At 37.6% G+C, this 27,399-nt stretch overlaps 1 protein-coding gene across 1 annotated transcript; it reads right to left on the bottom strand.

Moving 5' to 3' along the window:
• Positions 1–2,705: 2,705 nt before the first annotated feature.
• Positions 2,706–26,872, bottom strand: E2F7 (E2F transcription factor 7). The gene is made up of 13 exons (XM_063308498.1): positions 26,705–26,872; positions 26,069–26,161; positions 20,509–20,787; positions 15,377–15,545; positions 11,084–11,371; positions 10,250–10,408; positions 9,441–9,578; positions 8,642–8,836; positions 7,246–7,312; positions 6,109–6,613; positions 5,491–5,743; positions 4,692–5,116; positions 2,706–3,196 (listed from the first exon to the last, which is right to left on the bottom strand). The coding sequence occupies exons 2-13, from the start codon at positions 26,159–26,161 to the stop codon at positions 3,020–3,022; spliced, it is 2,748 nt and encodes a 915-aa protein (XP_063164568.1). The 5' UTR covers positions 26,705–26,872; the 3' UTR covers positions 2,706–3,019.
• Between the last annotated feature and the right edge of the window lie 527 nt (positions 26,873–27,399).

Genomic DNA, 27,399 nt, shown 5'->3' with positions numbered 1-27,399 from the left:
CCCACCCCCAAAATATTAAAAACACAACCTCTTAATTTTTGGCTTTATTTTTATTATATTATAAAGATTAGTTTTCTAACTGAAAGTATAAAAATATGCTCCTCCAACAATTGTGTGTGTTCTTAATATTTTTATATCCAGAGTGTAGCAAGGAACCTAAGACAGAAGTAATTTCTGTTCAATGAAGGAAATCCACAAGCGGCTGTAAAGTTAATATCAAGATAATAAACTAGCAGTGCAATGTTATAAACATAAAGCAGCTTTACATTACAAAACACCACAGCTTTTTAAATACAGGAATAGCACCTTTTACATAAATTGAGAAATGTAAACGTGGTATGTAGATTCAAGTATATAAATTATACACACCCTCCCCGCCCAGCAAACACTTGAGTACCAGAACATGAAGATTTTAAAAGCCCTGAAATCCTGCACAACTTAGTGCTGTACATATGCACTTGTGTCAGTATAAGCTATGGACCCCTTTTTCTTGACGCACTTTTGCCATAGCTTTATGGGAATAATTATTGGAATTGTAATCACCCCAGCATCCTATCAGGCCAGAGACTCTTGGTCACCCAGCTTCATTCCTGCATTTCCACTTACAACAGAGATAATCTTGCCAATGCCTTTGATAAAAAGGAGGCTCAAAATACATTTCACCTTCCTCTATCAGTCTGGGCCTGGATTTGATCTGGTTTCCCTCCCCAGCGTACTATAGCACTTAGGATCTGTTTTTGCTCAGGCCATGTGAAGATCTCCAGCCTCCTTATTAGACTAACAGGTAGAAACTGTAAGACCAGCACAGATTGTGCTACTGGTGCACTTTGCAGAGGTTTAAACAGTTCAAATGCAGAGGAATTTCCCATCTCTTCCCAGGAAATGATGCCCTTTGCTGGTCCAAATGTTCATGGCAGCATTTCACAAGTGTTTATGCCTCACAGAACATTCTGTTTGAACCCAAGAGTTTTGTGAAGCTGGATGTTTGAATAAATAAATAAACTGAAAGAAGCTGTCCCAGTGAAACTACTTCACTTTCAGTTTCCTTGTCCTATGAGACCAACATAGCCAACTTGCCCAAGAAGCAGGGAACATGAAAGGATAGTCAATTATGAAACAAAATAAAACAAAACATTGTCTTTATATCTGAAAGCTTTAAACCAGCCTTAGTCTTTCCTGTACTGAAACAAGGCGATAAAAGACTGATAAAAAACAGGCGCACTGCATGGTCTTTCTGCTAAGAGCAATCATCTCCTTTGAGCCTACACTGGCATTGACTTGAACAAGCGGATGAACAGAAACACAAGTTGCCCATTGCTGCAGTACTTGCTGCAAGCAGAAAACTGCATTCCATTGGGCCACACTTGAATGCACACATATGTACTAGGATAAAGGCACATAAACCTGCAAATTCTGTAGTGTAAAGTATTTTTTAAATTAACAGTAAATCTCCCAATAAGATTTTACTGCTGAGATTTAAGAAATGTAAGTCTTACCAAACACCCTCCTTGTAAGGTTCTTACTGGTCTAATCTAATGGGAAGTTATTTATATTCTCAATTTCAGCTCCACTAAACTGATCATCTTTAACTTCATTTTGGTAACATATTCCGTTATTAAAAATTAAACATACTAAAGCCATAATTCTTCCTAAAACCTAATGAAATGATAGATCAGAAAATGTGTCTGACCTTAAGAAACATACATCATGAATTCAAAGTCTTTCTAGGTTAAAAAAAGCCATTTACTTGATTATAAACTCAAAAGTAACATGATAATTTTTAAAATCCAGTATCTGTGCCCTTTAAGGTATTTTACTCTATTAAATTTTTGAATGCTATAGTAATTACACTGTGAATATGAACTGCCCTCAAGTGTCAATATTTTAAACTTGTGGACTACCAGTTAAGATGTATTCTCTATTCCTCCTGTTCTGCTGTTAATTAAAAAAAATGGTGCATTGATTAATTTAACTCATATTAGGTTGCAGGTCTTCCATCTCCTACATCGTATGTTCCTTCTGACCTCAATGGTCATTCATGCCATAAATACTGTGCTTAAAGTGTTTCTTAATGAACATTTAGGTATATTAATTGTGGAATTCATACAACTACACAATACAGTCACATCGGTCAAAGATAATTCTTTCAGTTCCTTTGGCAGAATTACGGATAAGATGAGCTCTGTGTAATGCTGTAAAAGAAGTCCTGGCTCAAGGACTGTAGCTCACTCATATATTTAAACTACGGATGAGCTACATTTTAAAGTAAACATTTTAGAGGCTGATGATTCTTGAAACAACCTGTCAGCCTCTACAGTTTTAGGAACAAGTTTGTGTGACAACTAGTAACAAAGTCAAACATTTTGTGCAGGAAAAAAAAAACAGAAACTACAAAGTTCATTAATACAAAAACAAGTTCACAGTTATTTTGGCCTTAAAAGTATTTCATGTGAGTACATTCGTTCATTACTGTAGATTATTAGACTTTTTCTTAACAAGTGCAGGAAAAATTGTACATCCGTCACATTCAAGTACTCTGCAAAAGTCTGCTTTGAAGTTACAAATGTTTTTGACTAAATCAGACTCAGCAGACTACACTACTGTTCTTGCTGCCCATCCAGCCAACCCCGCCCAACACAGGATAAATAGCACCCTTGTAAAGAGTGTCCCACTATTTAAGTGCTAGCCAGCCCCCGCCTTCCGTTTTAAACTTTGGATCACAGTTAAACTTGCTCATATCTCTGATACATTTTATTTTTTCAGCCCTGGAATAGAATTTGATGCTTCCTTATATCTGCATCTGCATAATTAGAATTTCTAATCAAAATTGGTATTTATACAACTAGGGTGATTCACGAGGGAGCAAGTTAACAGAATAATGGGCAAATACACAGTGGGCAAATGTGCCTATGGAACAATATTTTAACACATTTTCTCTTTTTTTAATGCAGTAATTGTTTTTTCTATAATAAGCAAAAGACTCTTTTCTAAGCTACCCGTATTGCAGTAATGGGGTGGATTAGTCAGAGCTTTTGCTGGAGATTTCTAATCTTCTTTGAACAGAACTTGATGTTCTGCTCTGGTTGCCTTCATTTTTCCTCCATATAATAGGATCTTCTAGGCTGCCAGGTGTCTTGAAAAATGTTTCTTGGGTTGTTGGACGCATATTCTTAGGAGTTAGTGGAGTTGTAGAAGGCTATTTACAAAATGAGACAAAATGATTGAATAGAGAATTTGCATATAACAATCCATTCCCCTCTCACTCAGCAAAACTTCTAGCATTGTAAGAAATGCTCAACCTCACAGAAATAAATACAACACTGATTGTTAGATTTGAAACAGTGGAACAAAGTTCTTACTAGAGAAAATGATTTGAGAGGCCATACTCTGGTAGTACTCTGTCTTCAAAGACCACTGTTTGAAGCTCTTGTGTTAATGATATTGGGTTCAATTAATCAGTGATCTGATTCCATATGCTAGCTTTATTTCACATTGGGGGGCAATATAAAAGAAGGAATACTGTGCGGTTGAATAGACAATGGAATAGACAATGGTTGAATAGACAGGAGAGCTTTTGCCCACGTTCAGCTGGTGCATGAATTGCAACTATTCTTGGAGCAGAAAGCACTGACTACAGTAATTCTTCCCCTTGTCATTTCATGTTTCAACTACTGTGATGTGCTCTGCCTGGGACTGCTCTTGAAGGCCATCTTGAAACTGCAGTTAGTGAAAATTTAGCAGCCTGCACATTAACTGGGACAACTCAGCATTGTCATGTAACGCCAATAGGTTTATGGGTACAATTCAAAGTGCTGATTATAACCTTTAAAATCCCATGTGGTTTGGGGCCTGATTATCTATTAGATGTCCAAATCATGCCTGCAGAGTCTTCACTTCCCACAAAACTTTGCAGGAAGGGACTTGGACGTAAGCTTTTTCTGCAGGAATCTCCCACCTGTCAAATAAGATCTACACTTCTGCTTTTAATACTCAGAAAACATCTGAACCAACATTCAGGAACTGAGACATGTGTACTTGAGTGTGAAATGAGATTCTGATGTCCATGTTGTATGAGAGTTGTGATTGTTATAATGCAATTACTATTGCTATTTTTTTATTTGTGTTATTGTTATTGTATTATATTGTTTGTATTTTGCTGCTTATTAGCTACTTATAATCAAAATAATTGAAACAGCATAAAAACAATAAATAAATAAATAAATAAATAAATAAATGTTAATAGCTGACCATAGTGACTGAGTCTTCTAATGAAAACTGAGAATTATTTTGGTCAAAAATTGTGAGTTAAGAGTTTGTCCTCTGACCAGGGATTCTTAAGCTGAATAACAACAACAACAACAACAACAATTATGTAAGTCTGTCTCCAGCAGTGTGAATATATATGCACTGCAAAATGCAAAGTTCCTAAGAATGAAGTATTTAAAATATGCACAACTAAGTTCAAGTTTCTGTCTTCATATATGAGTAAGCACCTGAGTGAGGGACTTGTAATCAGAAACTCCTGTTTACAATATAACAAAATAAAATACTTAGCAATAACACTATGATCTCTAGTTGACAGATATGTACCACAATTTTGGAAATAATAGAACACCTGGCTTAGGTAGATACTTTTTATATATTCTTTTGAATGTTATCTCCTTGCTTTATAATAATTTTTGTATTCTCACCTGTGGTAGTTTCAGAAAGGTGACTGGATGTCCCATGCAAATTGATGAGTCTGTTTTAACTGAGTTGCAAGCAGATCCAAGGAGAGGATTCAGATGCGCAGCTGAATGAAACTGCTGGTGTGGTTCCAGTGTAGGTAACTGTGATGAATTTGGATTTACTACAGCAGGGGTCCCAATGAAAACAGGAGTTGTAGACGTTAAGCCAGGCATACTAAAATTCACACAGGTGACATTTGGGAAAGCGCTAGAAGATGAAGAATGAAGTTGGCTTGCTGCTGCTGAGGAATAGATAAGAGGGAATGGTGCCAGTGCAGTAGATGGAACCATCATACAGGGAACATTAAGTGAAGGGAGGCGGCTTGAAGATAGGCTGACGGGAGCAGGAGCTTGGTTGGTAGGAAACAGGAAATTAAAACCATTTAATCCTAAAACAAACAAAGAAAAAAGGTACCAATACAGTAAGGTCCTGTCTTCTCAAGGATAAAGACAAAATAGCAATGGTGTGTAAGCTTTCACATTCAAAACTTTGACCTCAAAATACCATTTGAACCTCACTGAATATCACTGGATGTGTTCCACAGCCTCAGGCATGGTTGTATCAGAATTAGAACACTTCTGGAAGGGTTAAGATGAAAAGTATCAAGAAATTCAGTTATGTATCTGCCATACTGTGTACCTACCTGGACTTTCTCCCTCAAATTTTTTAAAGGGTTGGTGACATTTTATTGAAAGATCTCTCTAGGAATTCATGGCTGTTCTGACATGTTCTTAACATGCATGTTCTCAATTTAGTCCTTACCAGCTGCAGGCTGTACGTAGAGATACTGCGGTAGAAAAGATGGCTTGCCATTTTCCTGAGAAGCCTGTTCCTTTTCTTTCAAGTTTTCTTTTACATCTTTACTCCTATATGGTTCTTCTTGGTCTTGGGTTTCTGTTATGGCAGTTTCCAGAATTTCAGAAGTCCCTGATTCAAGTTGAAAGCCTCTTTGTTGGTCAAGGGAGCTGCAATTATTGTCTGGAGAAGACTTTGCATCTGCTGGCTGAATGGTCTTCTAAAAAAAAAATACACAAATAACCTCACCTTGGAATATACAGTACATTACTGTGTGAGACTCTGCCACAATGATTCTTATCTAGTCTTGAAAGGTTAAACATAGCTCCTATTGGATTCTTTCTCCCCAACTTTGAGGAAACTTTCATAGAGCTGCTGGACCAACAGGAGTTAATTCATGGATCATGCAGAAAGGAGTAAGAGTCAACATTCCCTTTCTAAGTTAAAAAGCAGGAAAGATAGTCACCATAAAATATGACCGTGGGATATATAAAGGAGATGGAATATACAGTTTCATAAACACAGTAGCTATTCTCTGGGATGACTCCATGAAAAAGTTTTGTATGTGTTCTGAATTTCTCTTACCTTGGATACCACTAAAGAAATGGGACCATCAGTCTGCTCCAGGCTTTGTCTTTTGGCTATAGGTTCCTCTTCAGCTGGAGCTGCAGTGGGAGGTATACATTTCTGGGAACTCCGCTTGCGATAGTTAGCTGGAGATTTGGCAGTTTCTGATGAGCAGGGTGAAATGTGGCCCTCCGTGTCTTCGCTTCTTTTTTCTGAAAAGCTCTCCCTTGGCTGGCCTTCATGAAGTTTGCCACACAGCATATAGAGAGATGGGGATGGCAAGTAAACAAAAGGTTGGTTGGGGAGCATGTTGGTTTTCCCAGTCTCAGTTTTGGAAGCTGGTACCACAGATGACAGTAAATTTTGATTTAGTCCATTTGGTAAAGACCAGTGTGGTGAGTCTGAGTTGGTCTTTTCAGGAAAGTGAGTGAAGGCATTAGCACAATAGTCTGAATCTTCTGGAACAGGAAGAACTGAGAAGGAAGAAATGATGCCCATATTTCTTGCTGCTTCAATACTTCTACTAGAAAGATGAAGGAAAATAATTGACCAGAGTCATGGTACATTAAACTATTCCCATTCTAATACAATCTTTTTCAAACAGCTTTGGATGTAACCCAAATATCTAGAGGTTTAGTTAAAGGAGACTATTTGGTTTAGTTAATGATGGGAAGAAGATATGGAGAACTGAAAGAAGATTCAGATAAGCAATGTCTAGGCAACAGAATTAGGTCTGAAAAAGGCCTGTGGTAAGCTGCAGACACTATGTGAATTAATATACCTACTACTAGAACTAATCAGTTCCTTCACACAATGGTTAATCACTCTAATTAAAAATATTTCATTCATGCATTACATCCTTATATAATTGACAAGGATTCTACATATCAATTCCATAAATATGATAGGTAGAACAAATATGCTAGGAGTTCCTTTCACTCTAATGTCACTCCACGTTATAATATGTATATCTGCATTGTAAAGCCATAATTCAGCCCAGCAAGAATGGCTACTGTACCCCATTCAGTTGTTCGTGAAACACAGATGTCTGTCCTCTACCACTAAATTGTAGACCTCCCTCCATGGTAGATTATAATCAAATATAAAGCAGAGCATCATGTTTTTGCAAGACATCAGTTTTGAATTTCTATATACCTTTTATTATCTTCCAAGTTCTGGCAGCAAACAGATGCTAGATTTATCATTTTGGAACAGTAATCATCTAAATAAAATCAGAAAGTCAAATCAGTTACCAATGTGTGACTGTAATACAGATAGATAGAAAGATAGATAGATAGATAGATAGATAGATAGAAAGAAAGAAAGAAAGAAAGAAAGAAAGAAAGAAAGAAAGAAAGAAAGAAAAACCTAGTGATGCCTTTTTAGAGAAACATGCGTAGCATCTAGGATTGATTAAGCAGAAAGAAAAGTCAGAAAATACATCCCACAATCTCTTTGATGACCGCCATCACAAAGGATCAGGAATACAACCTTTTATATATTTTCTAGACTTGTCCATAACGTGGCACTCAGGAATGCTAATATACCACAAACACTTTCCCACTTGATCCATCTGACTTTTTATAATTTAGGAAAAAATCTTTTAATTAAAGAAATTCCAGCTTCCTGCATCCTTTTTTACTTTCATGAATGCCTTTGGGCCCCAAATTGGTCACGTAAACATGTTTAGAAAATAGATACAGTAGGTTACTACCCCATCCTTTATTTGGAAATACGTCCAGTGACCTGAAAAAAGGACAAAGGGAAACAAAGATAGGAGGTGGGATTGCAGAAGAGAGCTAGACTATTAACAATCTGATAAGGTAACATACATCTGGTTATGTTCCTCAGGCCAGACATTTTGGAATGGACCAACCTTTCACCAACTATTTTATGAGATTGCCCATAAAATGTCCCCCTCACCCCATTTCAATTTGTCCACTGGGTCTCCAAAGTTGGGGATTTCTACTTCTGCGACTCCTGGCATTCTCATCTAGGCACCATAGGACTTCAACTTTGCAATGTTTAATATATTATATGAACTATCTCTATGTTGTATATTTCTATATGCATAATATGGATATAAAAGTGATTTCATTGGGTAGAAAGAAGGTAATGGCAAACCACTACCAAAATCTTGCCAAAAAAATAATAACTGCATGGACTTGTCCAGGCAGTTGCCAGGAATCAACACTGATTCGAAGGCACAAATAAATAAAATTCTTACAAAGAATTAAAATTAATCAGTAGTGGTGTTGTGTTCTTTGAGCTTCCTTGCAGACGTTTCATTACCCAACTAGGTAACATCAGCTGACTATGCTACCTAGTTGGGTCATGAAATGCCTGCAAGCAAACAACCAAGCTGAAAGAGCACCAAGAACTCCACAGTTCAACCCTCAGTTACAGATATTCTCTTTATTTATTAGTAGTGTAATTTTAGCTTACAGACAGGAGCTGTCTTACCCAAAAATAAATATACAAACTTCTAGCTATTAATTGAAAGCTATTAGAAGAACTATGGTTTTGATAGAATACTTGTCCCAATATTTACCTTGCCTCTCTTTGTGTGGGCTGCTTGGTTCAGAACTAACTTTTCTCTTGACCAGTTCAGAAGGCTGAGGAACACTGAAAGAAGCATGGCGTGATAGTCGATCTTTTCTATTAGAGCAAGCTTGATGTGGAACACGTGCTGGTCGTTTCACTTCAGTATGCGTAGCACAGGTTCGAACTTCCATTTTTATATCACCTAAAAAAAATGCACTCATGTTAAGTTGACTAGTCAAAGGATGACCTATTCTATTATTTACTATACCATGAGTCCTGTAGTGAAACATATAGTCCCTTTATTACTTTTTCTGCTCCATCTTCTACATGGAAGAAAAAATGAACCTCTTTTTCCTTCTAACAGTATTCTTACCATAATTTGTATTTCTGCTTCCTAACTATTTGCCTATCGTATATAATAGTAAAATTACTCCTTGACTTGCTTCAGAATGTCATTGACATGCTGGCAACTTGTTTGATAGGACTTATATTTGCTGTGTATTTACATCCTCTCTCCATATCTGTTCTGTCATGTCTCATTTAGAGCTTGCCATGTTAAATATTCATATATTCACAAATTACTCACCCCTGATGTAGCCTTGGCACATCACAAGGATAGTAAACCACTTAAATTAAATACTTGGCAAAATGAAGTCACAGGCAGAACTGTTTTTCTATCACCTGACAATGCCTATTCAGTTTTTTATAGTTTTATCTGGATATCATCAGTTTTCTTCATCAATCCAGAAATCAATGTAGGGCTATCTGTGAAGTGAATTGTTGGTAATGCAAAAAGAGAAAAGTACCATTATTTCCAGTGAATTCCACAGGCCCAATCCATTTGAAGGCTGGTTTACGACCTCTTTCTTCTGTTACATGCACTTTCTTTATAAGCCCAAGACTTGTCAAGACATTAGCAATATCATACAGTCTTCTTACCTTTGCTGAAAGGAAAATAACTACAGCTCAAATGAATGAGGACATTACAAATGAATGTAACAAGTTAGAAAAAAGCACTGTTGCTGGAAAACTAAAATTATGGTGAATTGGCACAAAAATAAAATGTCCCTCAAAATGTTGAATGAATAAATAAGTGGATAGATTCTAGAAAACTTAATATGGTATATATTCAAGGATTTATCAGTGGGTAAAGTAATGACAAGGTCTCTCAGGTTGGACTCAAACCCTGGTAAGTTCATGGATGTGTCATGTTGTTTTCTTGACAACAAATCATAACCACAGCATTTTCAAGAACATAAAACTAATATTCCAAGTAATACTAGAGTTTTAATTTTTTTTAACACTGATTTTAATCAAGCAAGATTGTACACTATGTGAAATGTGTTAGTAACATAGCCTGTGACAAGAGATGTCATATTTGTTTTGTGTGACATCATTTCAGTAAACATCACAAGAAATCTCTATTTTGTTAACTAATTTTCATTTTGTTAACGAAGTTTGAAAGAGGCTTTCTTGGCATTTGTATAATATTATTTCCAATTGAAATTGCTCCAGAAAGACTTTAAAAAAACTATATATGTTCTCTAGTTCTGCCAATACAACCATTACTTTCCTTGCTGACTGAGATTATTCATTCCCCAGAAGTGATACTTACTTTTAAACTTGCTGTGATCAGCTGTATCTTGGCTTTCTTCTATCAATATTTTTGCTGCTATGTCAAGAGTGACTATCTTGGTCTTGGAGACAAGGAACAGCATGACAAATTTCTGGCTCATAATCCTCAATGATTTGTCCTTTCTGCTGTTTGCAGACGCTGCATTACAAAACAGAACCCAAGTCTCAACATGTTACAATATTAAAAGCCAAGAAAATATTATAAAGACTTCTACAGGAAAAAAAAGGAGAAAGAAACAAAAGCTTTGTTGAAAAGCATGTTTTTAATGAGCAGAAAATAATTGCCTGTACCAGATGGATAGCTGCACTTTAACTATCTCCAGGACAGATGAAAGGGCTGTAAAATGATATCTTGAACAAGTGCAGTTGGAATGATTATTCATTAGGGATGTGCAACGCTTTGAATCTGAAGCACCTTGTCATATATGGTATGTCCCTCCTTAACAAAAACATATTTTTCTGGGAAGACACAACTACTGTATATGCCTCTGGAAAACCAGTCTGACTGGTGTAGTGCACATGCCCATACCTGTTCTAAAACAACTATTTCTGCTTCAGATCTGAACTGCTGCACCTCCCTATTATCCATCTATTATACCAGAAGCATGGCATCAAGGTATGAGGCAATGGCCATATATTGGCCATAACTTGAGGACAAAAGCACAAGAATTGCTTGAAATGTGATTGACCATTTGAATCTAAAGAAGACTATCATTTGAATGTAATGATTTGTTTTAAAATTTAAAATAAAATAACATGGCATATACTTTTTACAGACATTTTTTAACAATGCCAGTTTCCTTCCTTAACTTACCAGACGGACAATCTGTCTCTGAGAAGTCAAGCAACTGTCGGTCTTGGAAATATATAAAGCTCTCTTTTTTGTGTTCTCCAAATCTACACTCAAAGTCGAGTTCTTTCTGCTGGAAAGAAGCCATGAGTTCTTCATATTTTTGTAGCTCTCCTATTTCTTGGAGTTTTTTCAGAGTCTGGCTCAAGCTGTGACGGCCATGCCAACAGTACTGATTCTTAGCCACTCGGCTAACAAGATCAAGAGATTCCAGGACATTCACTATATCATAAATCCGCCTGCGTTCAACTCCTAGATGTAGGAACCAAAGCACAACACAGAGAACGTAATCAAGGCATTGTAACAACAGAATCGTTGAGAGGGAGGATAAACGATGGAGGTTCTGCATCTAAATGCAGGGATCCCAAATATTCCTCCTTAGCATCCAACTAGCTCTGTACATAGGGGGTAAAAGAAATGTTGCAATTTTGATGAGATTCTAATTGCAAAAGTTTATGTAAGGTAAAAAAATAATAAGTCAGTAGGTCAGAAACTTGTCCTCTTAAGGACCACTTATGGCAGTATAATTTAAAAAAAAAAAATACTGCTGTGGATCACTCTTCAACAGAATGTGCAGAGCAGTTGTCAGAAGGCTTGTAGACCATAAGCTGCCCCCTCACCACTAATATTACCAGTTGCAGGAGAGTCAGTTCTAGATTATGCCTTCATACCAGAGTGGCCTTTTGATTTTGGTCTTCTGCCTCCTGGTCAGGAATTTTGTAAGTCCAGGGCATCTGGCAGCAATGCTATTGCTATTGTCAATAAATGTTTGTATCGTTAATACAGAAGTGATATCAAAAACTGTGGAAGTTAATGTGCTTGATTGTGAGGTAGCTATAAATACCAAGGCTCAAAAGCAATGCTCTTCCTTGATAATAAACCTAACAGACTGCAGTGGAACTTCCTTGTGAAGTGTCATGTACAGGATTGCCTTGCAATCACATGATCAAGATCCTTTCTTATTTAAAGATACTCATTTGCAACTGATCTTGTAAAAGCAATTCTCTGTTTTATGTAATGTGGACAACTGGTGACATACTGGCTCTGTTTAAAGTGTTATATTCTAATATGATTGTATAAACAAGGAATTATTGATCCATGAACAACAGCCAGAGCCCTGTCAGATTCCATACCCAGCTTCAGCTTAAGAAAGGGTTGCCAGTCCTGTATTGTTTCCAAGGGTGGGCACTAACAATCTCCTAGAAGCAATTCATAATTTCTAAGTTCATATATACATAGAAATGTAAACACTGAAAAGAGTTTAACCATTACTATGCAAGAAGAATAGCAATCCCAGATATGATAGGTTGTTGCATTAGTAACTGTAGTCAGCAGTCTAAGAGAAAAGTAGTAACCAAAACATGTATAGAGCATCTATTAGGACTGCTTTCTGAGAATCTGAATTAGTTCCACTGATAGGAAATTTCCAAACAAAGAGTCTATTTTTTATGTCAACAGCAAAAATGTCTAATATTCCTTAGTGAAAAGTGCATGGGCTCTATGAGATTTATTATAAGAGGATTTAAAACATCTCATAGTCTTGGAAATGTCCATACCTGATCCTGGAAACATAAATATATTGATATTTGTAATGTTCAGAGAGCATTATGCAGAATTGCATACTTGGAGGTAAGAAGCCTAGCAATATTACCCAGCAGTAATGCAACTTAAAGTACTATTATTACAAGTAGCAGCAACAGTCACTCCTTGTTCATGACTCAAGTCTTTGAAAAATTTGAGATGGTTACCTTAGAATATACATTGTAATGCACATTTTTCTTGAAGTTGAAACGAGTGTCAATAAAGCTAAGAATTCAACTGGGAACACATTACTTTGAATCTGTGGTATATACACTTCCACTTACTATTTATTCTCTGTGTGAAGATTTACATTTGGAATAAAAGTATTCTTTCTAAGTTTCACTACCGATGACTTAAACTGAAGATGGCTACATTAATGTGAGTTGGGGAACCATAAAAAGTGTAAGTTGAGAGGTCTGTAGGTATTTTGCCTTAACAGCAGATCTGGGGGGATAAAAGTCTTCATTGAAAAGAATTTACTGCTCTCATCATATTTTGTGAGGCTTCATATCTCATTATATTTTTCATTAAACTTCCTACAGAAGAGAAATAACATTGCTATGCAAAACATCTATTTTAAGGCAATCTGCTATACGAACAACAAGAATAATAAAAAAAGCATACAAGCTTATAACGATAGAGAGTCACATCAGTGGTCTAGTAATACCAGCTCACTTAATAAGACTTGGTAGCCCAGTTTTGTTTAATGTAGTCTCCCTCAACCTGGTGTCTGCCCTCTTGCTGGGTAGGACTACAACTCACAGCCAGCCTGGCCATTTCCTGCTCAGCCTTGGGCGGCGATATATTCTGTGGAAAACTACCAACCTATAATTGCCTTTACCACCAGTGTAAGTCCAACCTGGCATCATACCCCTATTCAATTGTATTCACCCCTTGTCTTTTGCTAGCATTACACTAGGAATCTCTATTGCCATTTCTCTCTTCAGTAAACCAAGGGGACCCACTGGACTGATGAACAGGGAAAAACTGCTCAGGGGCAACCTCTAGAATATGGAAGAAACTGAAGTACTGGATAGGATACTTTGGTTTCTTCCATATTCTAGAGGTTGACCAACTCCATGGTGGAACTGCTCATGAAATTTCTGGGATATTTCCCAATGGTTTCTGAAAACCAGAATGAGCCATAAGGCACCTTGGGTGCCCCATTTTAATGGATTCTCCCCCCTGCAGGGGTTGGTGATGTGCACAAGTCTCAAGGTTATGAGAAAGATATCTGTTCTTGAAAGGGACTAGTGGCAAATATCTTCCAGAAGATCGCATCTCTGGGGTAAATGCCAGATCAAACGTTGCCCATGATTACCCAGGATAAGCCCACTGTTGTCATGGCGGCTTGAAATACTGACCTAGTCCTTAGGGAGAAAGCTGGAAATTCCCCAGCACTTCAGTTTTAGGGAATAACCACCAACCCAGCAATGAAGTTAAGCAGCTTGGGAAGGGAGGCTGCTGATCAGCAGGCTGGGCAGTACACAGCATCACTTCCAATTTATCACTCAAGCCCAGTTTCACAAATACAGCCACATCTGGCAACCTGTGGAACTGATCATTTGGTGACAATCAAAATCTCCTGCAGGATTATTGCACTGACCCCTCCCCAGCCTTAGAATCATAGGTAATATAACCCCTGAAATCTGGAAAGGCAATTTTGAGGCAGGGAAAACTCTTCCTCATCCTTGCCTAACTAGGTTTCGGTAACAGGTGTCAGGTCTGCCCTCTTATCCACAAGGGCTATTGGTTACAATGAAATTTGCTTCCAAATTACTGTGATTGGGTTATTGATTTATTTATTAGTAGTATTTATGCACCAGTCTATAACATAATTGTTCAAGTCACTCATTACAGGAATGGTTTAGAGTTAAGAGTCCAAGAAACAACTGGTTAACTAATGCTTATTTTGGTTTCATCTGATTTAATCCCATAAATTCACCTGCTGTGAAGAACATGTTATTTTAGATTAAATAATTTTCTTGATGATCTTATTGATAAAGAACACTCTAGAGACTATGTGTGTCTTTCATTTACATCACTGAAAGTTAGTATCAGGAAATAAGGAGATGTGAATTGAGTTGGCTTAAAATGTGGACCATATGAAATCCCTAAAAGAAATCTGGAAGTTTTACAACTGATTATGAACAGGTTATATGGTCCACATTTTAAAGCAAACCAACTCATTTCACATTTTCTTGACATTAGATGGTTGAAATATGTTGAAATGTTTGGTTTTCATACTTGTCCAAATTAACAATGCATTAAATGGTTTCAAAAGCATACTGAAATTCACACTATTTAATGCATGATATTATTATGTGTTGATGTGGAAGGGGAACAAGATGGATTTAAGAGTGAATATATGCCTGTGAAACTAACACCATGAAACAGACTAATTTGAAACAGACTCTTTCAACTATGATTTTCTCTATTGGAATGCTTTTGGGACTGATTCCTGTAAAAGAAATCACTTGCCAACATTACAAAACAATTCAGCAGCACCTTCTAGGAAAGCTAAGTAGAACACATGCAAATTACACAGCAGCACAATACATTTAAATAAGGCATATTCACAAAACTGATGCCTGATGGACTACATATTAAGGTCAATATTTAGTTCATTAGGAACATTCATTTTTGCAATCAATATTGCTTTGCCTGCATACTTACCAAGACTAGAAGCCACTTCATCCAAAGAAATTGTTGTCTTCTCTGCTGATAAAGGGTAACTAGGATAGCGAGCTAAAAACTTTTGGCACAGCAGTCCTAAGCTTTTCTGTTTTCTGCTGGGTCTTTGCTTTTCATATTCATCTGCAGTTCCATCATCTACAGTATCACACTAGAAACAGATAGAATGGTTCTTTATAGCCATCTGTTACAGTATGCCAAAGCACTACAGTAGTTTCATATAGTTGTTTACTAATGAACATACAAACTGTTACATATGTTTTAGAAACTCATTTCTGAAATCTAGATAATTTCAACTGGCAAATTATATTACTTTCTTACTACAAACTGTATTGGTATTCAGAAAAAATAATTTAGAAACATATTACAATACTTCAGATAGGAAGCAGATTTGGTTTAGAGAAGTGCTGTTTCACCTATAGTCTGAAACAAAACCTTGCTCTGGAAAACTCAGGGAGAGTAGTTCCGCTCTTTGAGCAAGAACCATAAACTAATTTGGCATTCATACATTTATTCTTTCCTCTGTGAAAGCTTCTATGATATACATTTTCAGAACTGCCCTCACCAGAATGAGTGAAGAATGTTTTCAAGTCAACTACTATCATCTCAATACCTCCTTTAGAGCAGCTGCTCAAATACTTCATAAGTAGGTCTAAAGTTTATACTTTAGTATAATTATACTATAATTTAGACTACTTTGAGGAAATGCTTTATCCAGGATACCTATGGCAATGCCTGAAAGCTTATACAGCATATTAAGCTGCCTTTACTATATGTCCCTGCTCATCTCCCTACTCTCATATACATATATTTTTCACAGTACCAAAGCCAGAAGTGTAGGGTTAATCTATTGGTAGACACCGTGAGACACGGATACAACATAAGCAGAGACATCTGCAGCAAGTTGAGATTTTGTTAAAATGATGAAATGTGTGTTATGATGTCAGAATGCAAGCTCCACCCCTTATGTACCTGCATGCACTCCCACCCACTAACTGGTGGATATCTATGACAGTAAATGGCGATTCCTAAAATAGCACTGTAGTAAAAGTAAAGCTTTTGGGGGGTTAAATTGAATTAATATGTTAATTTTGACTGGGAATGTTTCAGTCTGGTTCAGTTGATTGCAAGATTCTACTTAACTTTTTAGGACCTTTCTTATTCTTAAACTTTACTAAGCATTATACACCAGTTAAAAGTGAAACACAGTAGGCCCTCCTCATTGGTTTATAGCAGTGACACAGGAAGAGAAGAAAAAAGGAAACAAGTTATTTCTAGAAGGAACAAAAGAGGGCATGTTACGGTCAGGCAGAGAGGGCATGTTACAGACCCTGCCTGTAAGAGAACTTCATCTGGTGGGGTCCAGGAAGTGGGCCTTCTCTGCAGTAGCCCCCGCCCTTTGGAACATCTTGCCCCCAGAGGTGAGGCAGGCACCTTCACTTCCGACCTTCAGGAGGGCCCTGAAAACTTGGTTCTGCCGTCTCGTGTGGGGCGGGAAGGTTGGCAACCATTCATAGGGTTGGCTTGCGCCTTAAAGCCCCTCCCACCTGATTAGAATTTTTTAACCTCTTGGATCTTATACTTATTTATATTGTATTTTATATTTGTAAATTGTTTTTTATAGGATTTTAATTGTTTATTATTATAGTTTCAATTTTATTGTAAACTGCCCAGAGTCCCTCTTTTGGGAGAGATGGGCGGTAGCAAAATTTGAAAAATAAATAAATATTCTCAGTAACAGAATCCCACATTTTAACACTCAATAGACAGTTTTCAAATCTTCACACACTTCTGAGTTCCAGGGCTCCTGCAATGCATTTAAAGACTTAAAAAAAAAACAACCTAGCCCCAAGAGCTTTCATTCTTGAAAATTTATGAATGTATTTCTCACTATGGGTGGCCTGGGAGTGACAATTCCCAATAAATTTAGCTGCTTCTCAAATCACTACATTTAATAAATTCTATATAGTAAAGGCTGATTGGTTAATTTCCTTCCATTTTAAATAAATTAAGAATAAGGACCAACTTTTCTTTTGGTTACCATTCATGAATGCATGACATATAGTACATAATTTATTCTATAATAGTATTTAACACAATACCCACTATATTTTAATCTTTAAAAAAGAGAACTGGTTCACAATAGTTGGGTTTTTCTTATGTGTACTTTTGTTTTATAGCACCTAAATTAGAATCTGCCACCATGGTACCTGTGACATCAGTAGAAGGGATCCAGGGACACTTTTCATTACTTTTTTTAAAAGTTAAACATAGTAAAAAACGTGTGAGAAAACAAGTCTTGTTAAGTCTATGCATTCACGACATGAGATTTCAGTCATTTGAACCTGAAATGGTTGCTGTCCATTGTTCTGAATCTTCCATGGTATTTAAATGCATGGAGGAAGTAATACATGACATAAGAAATCAAAATTGCGTGTAAGGGGTGAAGAATAAACAGGACAATCGATTGTAAGAATTGTCTAACAAAGAATTGAAAGCCCTAGAAAGTGTGGCAAGAGGGAAATGTTAATCCAGAACAGGTGTGCAGAATTCAGATCTGAAGCAAGCAAAGGTGCTTTGGATCTGTCCTAAGCACATCCTCTGTACTTGTCAGCAGCTTCTTAAAGGGATCATACCTTGTCCGGGCTCACAGGATAGCTATAAGCACAGGCTTTGAAAATACATCTTTGAGGTGACTTCTGGTGGGGACATAGCTGACTGAACAGCTGTGTCTGTGAGTTCTGCGGACAGAACTGACAGCAGTGGTTTTTTGGGGGGCGGTGCAGGCAGGTTTTTTCCCAAAGCCCAGAGTCTTTTCACAGACAAAGAAAATGCTCGGAATCATCCCATCTGCCCTCTGAAACAGCAACTTGTAGCCAGAGAATTGCAAACAGCATTCGCACTGATTGGTAAGAGCCACCAGGAGGTCAGGATGCCATCATTTCCAAGCCATGCTGTAGCCTAAAAGGGACACTAGGTCAAGCAACCCCATTTCTAAATCACCCATTTTATATGTTTTTTTAAAGTTATGTACCCTAAGAGAGACTTTCTACAGCAAGGAGAAACCATCTCTCTTGGTGCTTGTTGTTATTTTTTGGGATTAATTTTAAAAAGTCTTTTTAAGCTTTGGCTTGCTTTCCTGTTTGGATATTGAGGAGGATTGAAAATAATTGTCACCCTATTATTTTTGTATTGAATTTGAAGGATTTAACATTTTCCTACACATTGAATCTGCTGTTTCAAATCTTCAGTTTTCTGTTCACTTTCTCTGAGAGCTGCTTGTTAGCATACTTTCTCTTGTGTCAACAACTTTAGGAGATCTTCCATTAACTCATTAACTCCTACATTTGCCAGTCAAATATCTAGGGGGTGCCATAATCTACTGCCTGAAACATGGAGGATTTCAAGGAGACTTTTTCAAAGTTCCATTGTGAGCTTCACTATGAGTTTAAACAGATCTTTTATGATACCTGTAAAGCTGTTCTGCAGATATTCAAGACATTGCAGGAAATATCAGCTTTAAAATGTTTCAGCTGGCTGAGGAGGTTGTGGAAGAAGTTGATTCTAGTGAAGAAGATGTTTCTACGGACAGTGAAATTGAAGCTCTCATTGTGCCAGATGACCAGATTTTGGTGTTGAAGGAGTTAAAAGAACAGACTGAATTACAAATCACAAAAGCAGGGTTTTTTTAATTGAAATGTTATGGGAAAGAAGAGGCTTTGTTCTCTGTGACTTTTTTACTGAGAAGTCTGAGTTTCCAAGGGGGCAGTTGGGCTGTTTGATTTCTGTATGAAAAATGCCTTGTGTGTAATACAGAGATTTATAAATGTTTTGGTTATTTTGAGGTGGGATAGATAATTAAGAATGTTTATTTGGATTGATATTAAGGCTTGTATGACTTCATCTTTCTTTAATGATTTGGATTAAGATTTACTGGATTGCTTTTAGGTTTGTTTGATTTTTAAGATTTATAAGATATAATAATTGCTTGGTTTTAGGTTTAATAGGGTAAAGATTGTTATAGTATTGTTAAAGTAAACAATTTAAATATTTTTATAATTTGATTTCTATTATAGTGGACAGAAATACATAGAATACTGGTAGGAAGGAAATAATTAAATGTTTTGCAGGGGGAAGTTGATTTGGAGGTTTATATATTTCTTTTTTTTTTAATATAAGGGGAAGGAGCAATTGTATTTAGTGATTTTTATAATCGCTTGGGGTGGAGAGGGGAATAGAGTTACATGGGGATGGTTGTTATAGACCACTCCTCCCACACTTGGACTGTTTTAGATGTTTCATCGCTTGGATTTTTTTATTCTTTATTTTTATTTCTATTTATAGTATTTTTATTGTATTTTATTTTTTGTATTATTCTGATGGTTTTAATCACTTGTTGTAAACAGCCCAGAGGCCTCCAACGGGAGATGGGCGGGGATAAATTAGATAAACAAACAAATAATGTGCTAATGGAATGATTTATAGAAATAATGTGATCTTGGTTTGATATACTGTAGAGTAAGGGATTGATTATAGAAATTGCTGTTTATTCTTGTTGAAAGTCGGAAGTCACCTCTTTATGTAATCTTCAAAATTCTTTTTTCTTGTGTTTCATACTCTTTTTAGTTTTTTTATTTCTGTAGGTTTTGTTTTTTTGTTTTTTGTAGTTTTTATCTTTGTTTCAAACTTAATAAAATTCTTTACTTAAAAAAAAAGAAAATAAATCTTTGAGTTCAGAAAGTATAACAGAGATGGCAACAGGTTGTCACTGCCCTGTGGCTGCTTCCTTAACCCAATCACATATATTTCTGAACCTGCAGAGCATCCACGAGAGCCTAGGAAAAGACAAGGTTGCTTTAAGGAGCTGTAAAGAGATATATCGAAAACACACATGCTAGATACATCTGAAACACACTTTGCCTGCTTCAGATCTGAATATTACATGCTTATAATCCAAAATAAACTACACATAACTAAAGAGAATAGAAAGTAAATAAAGATTACTGAGGTCGCAGGTGTTAAGCAACAGCTGTTATATCCTTAAAGAGAATATTATATAATTTAAATAGGTAGCAGTTTAATTGTGACTGTTTTCTCTGTGATAGGTCAGTTACCTGCGAGGAGTCAGGGAGAGCATCACTGAATTCATTGTTCTCAATTGGTCTGAAGAGTTCTTTTTTCTTTTCCCTGTCCCGCATGTCAGGACTAGCAGCACTAATAAGCATCTTTAGGTTAGCTGTTGGAGTCCATGGATCTGCCAGAGGCTTATCTGTCAGCTTCACAGGTGTAATTGGGCTTCTTTCAGGAGTACAATTTTTTTGTTTGGACAAATCAATGGGCTCATTTTTCATGGGAGTCTTTGGAGTCATTCTGGGTCGATCAAATATGTTTTCCTGTTAGAAAGGGGAGGCACTTAGAAAATTGAAAGGCAGCCAATTAACATTGCTGTACATATAAATATATAACAGTTCCCAGGTTGTATGACATTCCAGCATCATACCAAGAAGAATGAGCTGCTCAGTACCAAAGGCTATCAATGGTACCTAGCCAAGATGACTAGATATTGCTTCTAGTATTGAGGGTAGAATACTTCTCAGAAAGGTTGATACTGCACTCCTGTTCTTCTCATAGGCTTCTCAAAGCCATTTGCCTGATTTTCAGCTTCTTTGAAAAATATTTCCTATAGGAGATGTAATGTATAAGGGCACATCACATAACTTCCAGATATATGAAGGCTCTTCCTGTATTTAATAAACATAGGACTTACTCAAGCATTATGCTTGGCCATGATTTATTGTGGCTGGAGTGGTGAGGACCAGAATATGTACAGGTAGGCCTCGCTTAACGACTATTTGTTCAGTGACCATTCAAAGTTACGGTGGTGCTGAATGAAGGGACTTACAACCTGTCTCTGAAGTTATGGCCATTGCAGCGCCCCTATGGTCACGAGATCAAAATTTGGGTGCTTGGTAGCCCGCCTGCACTTATGACTGCAGGGGCTCTTCAATTCCCCCCCCACCTATCTCCCCCCTTCTATGCCCTTTTGGACCCCTGCATTCTGCAGCCCCTGCTGCCCTAGCTGACCTTTGCCATCTTCTTGCTCCCACTGCTAACTTTGTGCAGCCTGGCCTTCGCAAGGCAGCTGCTGGCTGCACAAGGCTTTCTTCCCAAGGTTGTGCATGGCAGTTTTCTTGTGAGACCTGGGGAAGATGGCCTCACGTGACCAGCAGCTGCCTTGCGAAGGGCCAAGGTGGGTACGCCTCATCAGCAGTGGGAGCAAGATGACAGTGAAGGGCAGTGGCGCACAAGGTGGCAGGGGCTTCAGGGTGCAGGCCGGCAAGATCAGCTGTGGCTGGGGCTGGGCTGAGGCAGCTTGGGCTTCCTGGGGCACTGCAGCTTTGTGCTGCAGCTCAGGGGCTTCTTGCAGCCCCAGAGCTGCAGTGTGCCATGAAGCCCCTGAGCTGCAGCATGGCAAGCAGCCCCAGAGTCACATAGTTCTGGGGCTGCTTGCCACTCTGCAAGGCAGGGTGGCCAAAAAGGCAGAGATGGGGGGAATAGGCAGTTGAGGGGAGTTGAAGGGAAGCAGTCCCTTACCTTGGAAGAACCGAGGCAATAGTCTACTTTTGAGAGAACTTAGTGGAAGCTATTTCTCTGCATAGCCCCTTGTCATTTTCATAAATATACCCAATATACTGTTTCTTGTTCATATTAGTATGTAGCAGTACTTAGAAAATTATTTGTAAGTATTGATATCTGATTACTTATATGTGGAATTCCAGGCAAAATCAGTATAAGAGTGTGCAATTAATCTTTCACTCATCCTGGAAAATATAAACATATATGCAACTATACTGAAATCTTGATTAAAATTAACTAAGCTAAAATACATTACCAAGTTGAGGTCAGATAAAGTATAAAAACCAATTAGTAAAGACTCAATGATTGATAAATATGTGTAGATATCTAACAAAATTCTCTGATGAAATTCTCTGATGTAGTAGAGGCCCGTGCTTGCTGTATATGGCAATCACATCCCATCTTGCATTATTTAATGTTACTGTATTGTATATTCAGTTTGATCTTAAAGACAGAGATATGTAGAATAATCACTTGATTTAATATCCCACTTCTTCTATCCCTCTGGTAGAACTTGCTTTTTGTATAGAGTGCAAGGTTTTGAGGAGGCATGAATAGAATGCATCTCTATCCACCTCTTGCTATTCAACTCTGTGAGACATCTTAGTTTAGGTTGAACCCAAGTACCAAATCTTATTTGTTAAAAGCTCATATTAGTATGAGTGGCAAGAGTGCCTTTTACTTAATTATTATGCAACTACTGGAACTTTACAAAGAAGAAATGTTACTGAGTCATTCTCATTAAGATGTCTAGCTTTGTTGAAGGAAGCATTGCACAGCAGTCAACAAACATTTAGACTTGTTTTGCTTGCTTAGTTTGAGAGATTCACTGTAGATAAAGAGTGGGTCAATGGAGTCAGATCTGCTTATGCAACTAAGGGGGTTGGGAAGAAGCAGTTTGATAAAAAGAAGCAGATTATGTATGTACTTTTATATATTAAACTTTTGGCGGGTTTTTTCAGTTTTACAAATAACATGTACCTTTCAGAGCTAATAGCTCTATCAGCTGCTACACATTTTTAAGTACCACTTAAAAGGAGAAGCTTGTCCCTCTTCTTAGTATTTAAAACCATCTGCAATGTGATATTTTATTTAACATACAAATGTTGTGTCTGAAGACCCATAAGAGATATGCCTGATATCTTTGTTTAATGTAGCTTGTGAAAATTAAGAAGCTCTAAATTTGTTGGAACAGCTTTTTTAAGTGATGGTGATTTTTTAAAAAAACAACTCCATTTGCCTGATATAAATTGCATAGCTAAAGCTGCATTTGTAAAATCAAAATAATTACTTGCATTGGTCAAAAGCAGCTTCAAATTCCAAAATAGAGAAATAGGTAAGCTTCCAGCGCTACTGAATCAATGAACACAGATCCCCATGGACAAACTTCATGAGAACATTGGCATTTCCAGTTTGGTCTTGTTCAAAGACAGTACTAATTAAAATTCTTGTTTATCAGGTGAGAGCCAGAAAGCCTTCATCTGAGGTTTGTTAAGCTTTACATATAAATTGGGATTCCTAGCCTGATTTCTTCTAAACAAACCAGAATCAAGTCTTTTGTTACACAGTGCTCTTCCACACTCAGTTGGTTTCAATATTCTCAAATAAGCAGCACAACAACAAAAGAATTGTGGAAACAAGGGAGAATATTGAGAAAGTCGACTGAATTTGAAAATCTTCTCACTCATAATACTGAACATATTACTGGGTACAATTTATATTCTATTAGTGACATACAACTCAGAAACAGAACAAGTTAAAGATTGTATGATTAAATGGATATAAAATTTGAATACAGTTATAGAGATGTGACAGTAGGAATTTCAATGGAAAAAGAATACTAAGTTCACCTCAAACACTATACTTGGAGAGAACTGGTATAGGATGTTTTATTGCTGGCATATTACTCAAGTCATGATTGCTAAAATGAGTAGCTCCTTTTCCTTGAAATGGTAGAAATGCAATGAACAGAGTAGATCTTTCATATGTTGTAGGAATGCTACAACGCTCAACAATATTGGAAATTAATTTATCGTAGAATGGAACAAATTTTGAAAGTTATAATTCCATTTCAACTTTTTATTAAATTTCACCAACACGGTCCTTCAAAACACATTGAACTGGTTTTCTATATATGATAACAGCTGTAAAGATTTTTATATGCTTTTTATTGGAAAAGATCTTTGATCCCCTCTATGGAAGAATGGTTAATTAAACTGTGGGAATATACTTTGATGTCTAGAATAACTTCACATCTAAAATCTGATGTAGTCTTATTTGGAAACCATTTCTGGACTACATTTCTATGGATTTGTGCCGCATCCCAAATTTGGGTTCTAGAGTTTATATTTTAATCTGACATATAATCTATACATTATTTACATTATTTTTCAATTTATAGTTTATTATTTATAGTCTTTTTTCTCCCTCTTATTGATTTCCATTGTGATAAAGTTCAATAGAGACAGATCTTGAGTAGAAATTGGGTATGCAATATCTTATAGTACTCTAAGTTATTAATATTATAATTTTAGAATATACTAGCTGTATATTTTAGATTTGCTGGTTATTTGAGATTTGTTGGTTATTCACCCATATTTTATTGCTTATATTGGTTCTCCTCCCTTCATTACTATATTTTCTATATTCTTTTAAATGTGTATTTGTATCAATACTATGTCTTCTCCTTTTTTGAAAATAATAATAAAAATTAAAAATAAATAAATAAGCCAGAATCATAAACTGGTTTGTTTTGTTCTTTTTGCTGAGAGGTAAACTCAGACAAAAGCAATGAAGTAGCAAGTGTGCTTGCTTGTTTATTATTATACCTTCATACTCAATCTTATCATAAACTTTTAATTTAAGATGAGATACCTATTTACCACTTTCCTTTATGTTTGCCAGAAGCATCTCTGTAGATTCATTTCATTAAGATTGCCTCCAAATATTGGTCCACAAAGGTCCATTTTGCTCTGCCCAAATATTGGTAACATTAGTGGTTGTATTAATAATAATAATAATTTATTAAACTTATACACCGCCAATTCCCAATGACTCTTGGATGCTCATAACAATCAAGAAATTAGAATAAAATCAATAAAGCATAAAAGATAAAGATAAAAGATGGCAAGTGTGATGATGGGAGGAGTCTCACTCTCCCTCACCAAAGGCCTGGGTGAAGAGCCAGGTCTTCACAGTGCTTCTGAACAACAGCAGAGTGGGGGCCATCTGGATTGCAGTGCTATCCTGCCTATCCAGGATGACTGAATAAGCCACAATGGCTCTATTCACATATTCCAGTTAGCCAAATTAAGTATGTGATTTGCTACCAAAATGTGGTAGCAAACCGCTAAATTATAGTGCTGTGTTTTGCATATTTTAAACAAATAGTAGATATGTTGAAGATAACAAACTTATTTTACTTAAAAAAAACACCACAACCCTTTTGACTCCCTCCCAAAGTACTGAATTTTAATCCCAATACTCAGCTATATCGCTTCCACACTTCAAGTGGCCTTTGGAACCTCCTAAAAACTTAAAAATCGCCTTCCTGGTTGCAAAAGCTGTATCATCCCTGCACTAAAGCACTGGTTGGGTTTATGTAACTTGGTAAGCCCAAACTAAACAAAGTATCTTAACCTAGAGTAAATTATTTCCTAGCTCCTTAACAGAACAGAGATGGCAAATTGATTTTAAAAAAAAATAGAGCTAAGGCCAAGCTGAGAATTTAGCATTTTAAGAGAAAAGTACCCAACAGAAAAACAGTTGCAAGCTGTGTGGGTGGATTAGGACTACTCTTCTTTATTTTAATGGCAGAGCTAGTTAATAATTTAATATAACAATTATCCACGGAATATTGCTGTAAACTCCTTTCCCCAGCTTTACAGTTTGATTTTATCAGTTCTGAATGTATCAATCTCACCACAATTTGAAGCTTCTGGGGACAAAGCAAAAGACAATTTAAAGAAAGCCTTATCACTGCCAGCACATTTTAAAGAAAAGACCTCTGGGTTTAGGAATCCAGTTCTGCCTACTTACCTTTTGTGCACTTTCCCCATCTTCATTTATGTAATCTATTTTCCCGTGTCTTGGGCTAATCAGGTCTTTTAGTGTTAAACAATTCAACTCCATCTGTAAATGTGAAAGTTGCTCAATATCTTCAGCATCTTACATCACCCCCTCCCCAGTATATTTCAGGTCCCGTATCCCACCTCCTCCCGCGAAATTATCTGAGCAAAATTTAGGAGAATGCGAGCCCTCTAAGCGCGTAGAATTTATAACAAACCAACCAACCAACAGGGGTTAGGTTGATCAGAAACGAGCAGAAGACGCCTGAGAATGAGCAGCCTCTGGCGAATCTGTCATTGACGTTCAGAGATAGTCAGCCGGGATCGGTTACTTTTGGCGCAAAGAACCTGGACGAGGAATCCCGGCTTTGAAAGGAGCGGGACTCCCCCGGGCTCACCTCCCAGATCAAGGCGGGGACAATCCAGCTCGGTCCGTGCCCTGAGAGCGGGAGAAGGACCCCACTCCCGGCTTAGCCCCGACGCCTGGGGAGAAAAGGCAATTCCCCGCTCTGCGGCGAGATGGGAAAGCTTTGGAAAAACAAGCCCGCCCTTCTCTCTGCAGACCACCTCCTCTCTCCTTCCCGCCCCCCAGATTGTAAAGGCTTACATTTCTCGACACTCTTTCTCAAAGGGATCCCTTGGCTTCGGGCTCGGCGTCTCCAGGCTCGCTAAGGTCACTCCTGAGGGGCATCGGAGGTATTCAAAGGGAAGAGGGACCCCGAATTCCACCTGCAACCTTTACCTCCGCCAGCGACGTGCCTCTACTGGGCGCTTCGCCACTGCCCTGGAGACTCCACTTAGGCGCTAAAGCTTCTATTCTGGCGCCTTGGAACATATTTTTACAATCCGGCCAATCAGGCGTTTACTGAAGGGTCGTCCCTCTAAGCTTCCCGCCAATCAGCTCAAAGCTCTGTTCGGAGAGTTGGCGCTAGACTCGGCGCCCTCTGTCTCAAGGTCCCGCGTCTTAGCCCTAGCAGCTTGGGCTGTTTCCCCGCCGTCGCTGCCGCCCATTCCTCCTCCTCCTCCTCTGTACCTGGGAAGCTCGAGGCGTACTTTAACAGTAAAGGAGGGAGGGCAGGGCCGCCCGGCTGCTTTGTTCGCCAGGAGCGGGTTGCTCAAGTGCGGCGCTGAAGAATAGGGGGAAAAAAAATGAAGCAAACAGATGGAGCTAAGAAACTTGAAACTCGGGGACTCTGTGGAGGCGGCGACCCTCTGGTTTTCTCCTGTGCTGCAGTCTGCTATTTTGCCTTACCCTTGCGCTTCCTAAAAATCACTTTGGAAAGTCCGGAAAATGCATGCTCG

Source organism: Candoia aspera, chromosome 7, assembly GCF_035149785.1.
Source record: "Candoia aspera isolate rCanAsp1 chromosome 7, rCanAsp1.hap2, whole genome shotgun sequence".
In the NCBI taxonomy this organism is placed as follows: domain Eukaryota; kingdom Metazoa; phylum Chordata; class Lepidosauria; order Squamata; family Boidae; genus Candoia; species Candoia aspera.
Note: the sequence above shows the minus strand (reverse complement) of the source record. Positions and strands in the feature narration are given on the sequence as shown.

Coding starts and splice junctions, on each gene's coding strand:
- E2F7 (XM_063308498.1), bottom strand. CDS start 26,161: ATGGAGTTGAATTGTTTAACACTAAAAGACCTGATTAGCCCAAGACAC. Junction 15,546..20,508: donor CTCTCCCTGACTCCTCGCAG/GTAACTGACCTA, acceptor ATCTGTTTCTAG/TGTGATACTGTAGATGATGG. Junction 3,197..4,691: donor CCTTTCTGAAACTACCACAG/GTGAGAATACAA, acceptor TTTTGTAAATAG/CCTTCTACAACTCCACTAAC.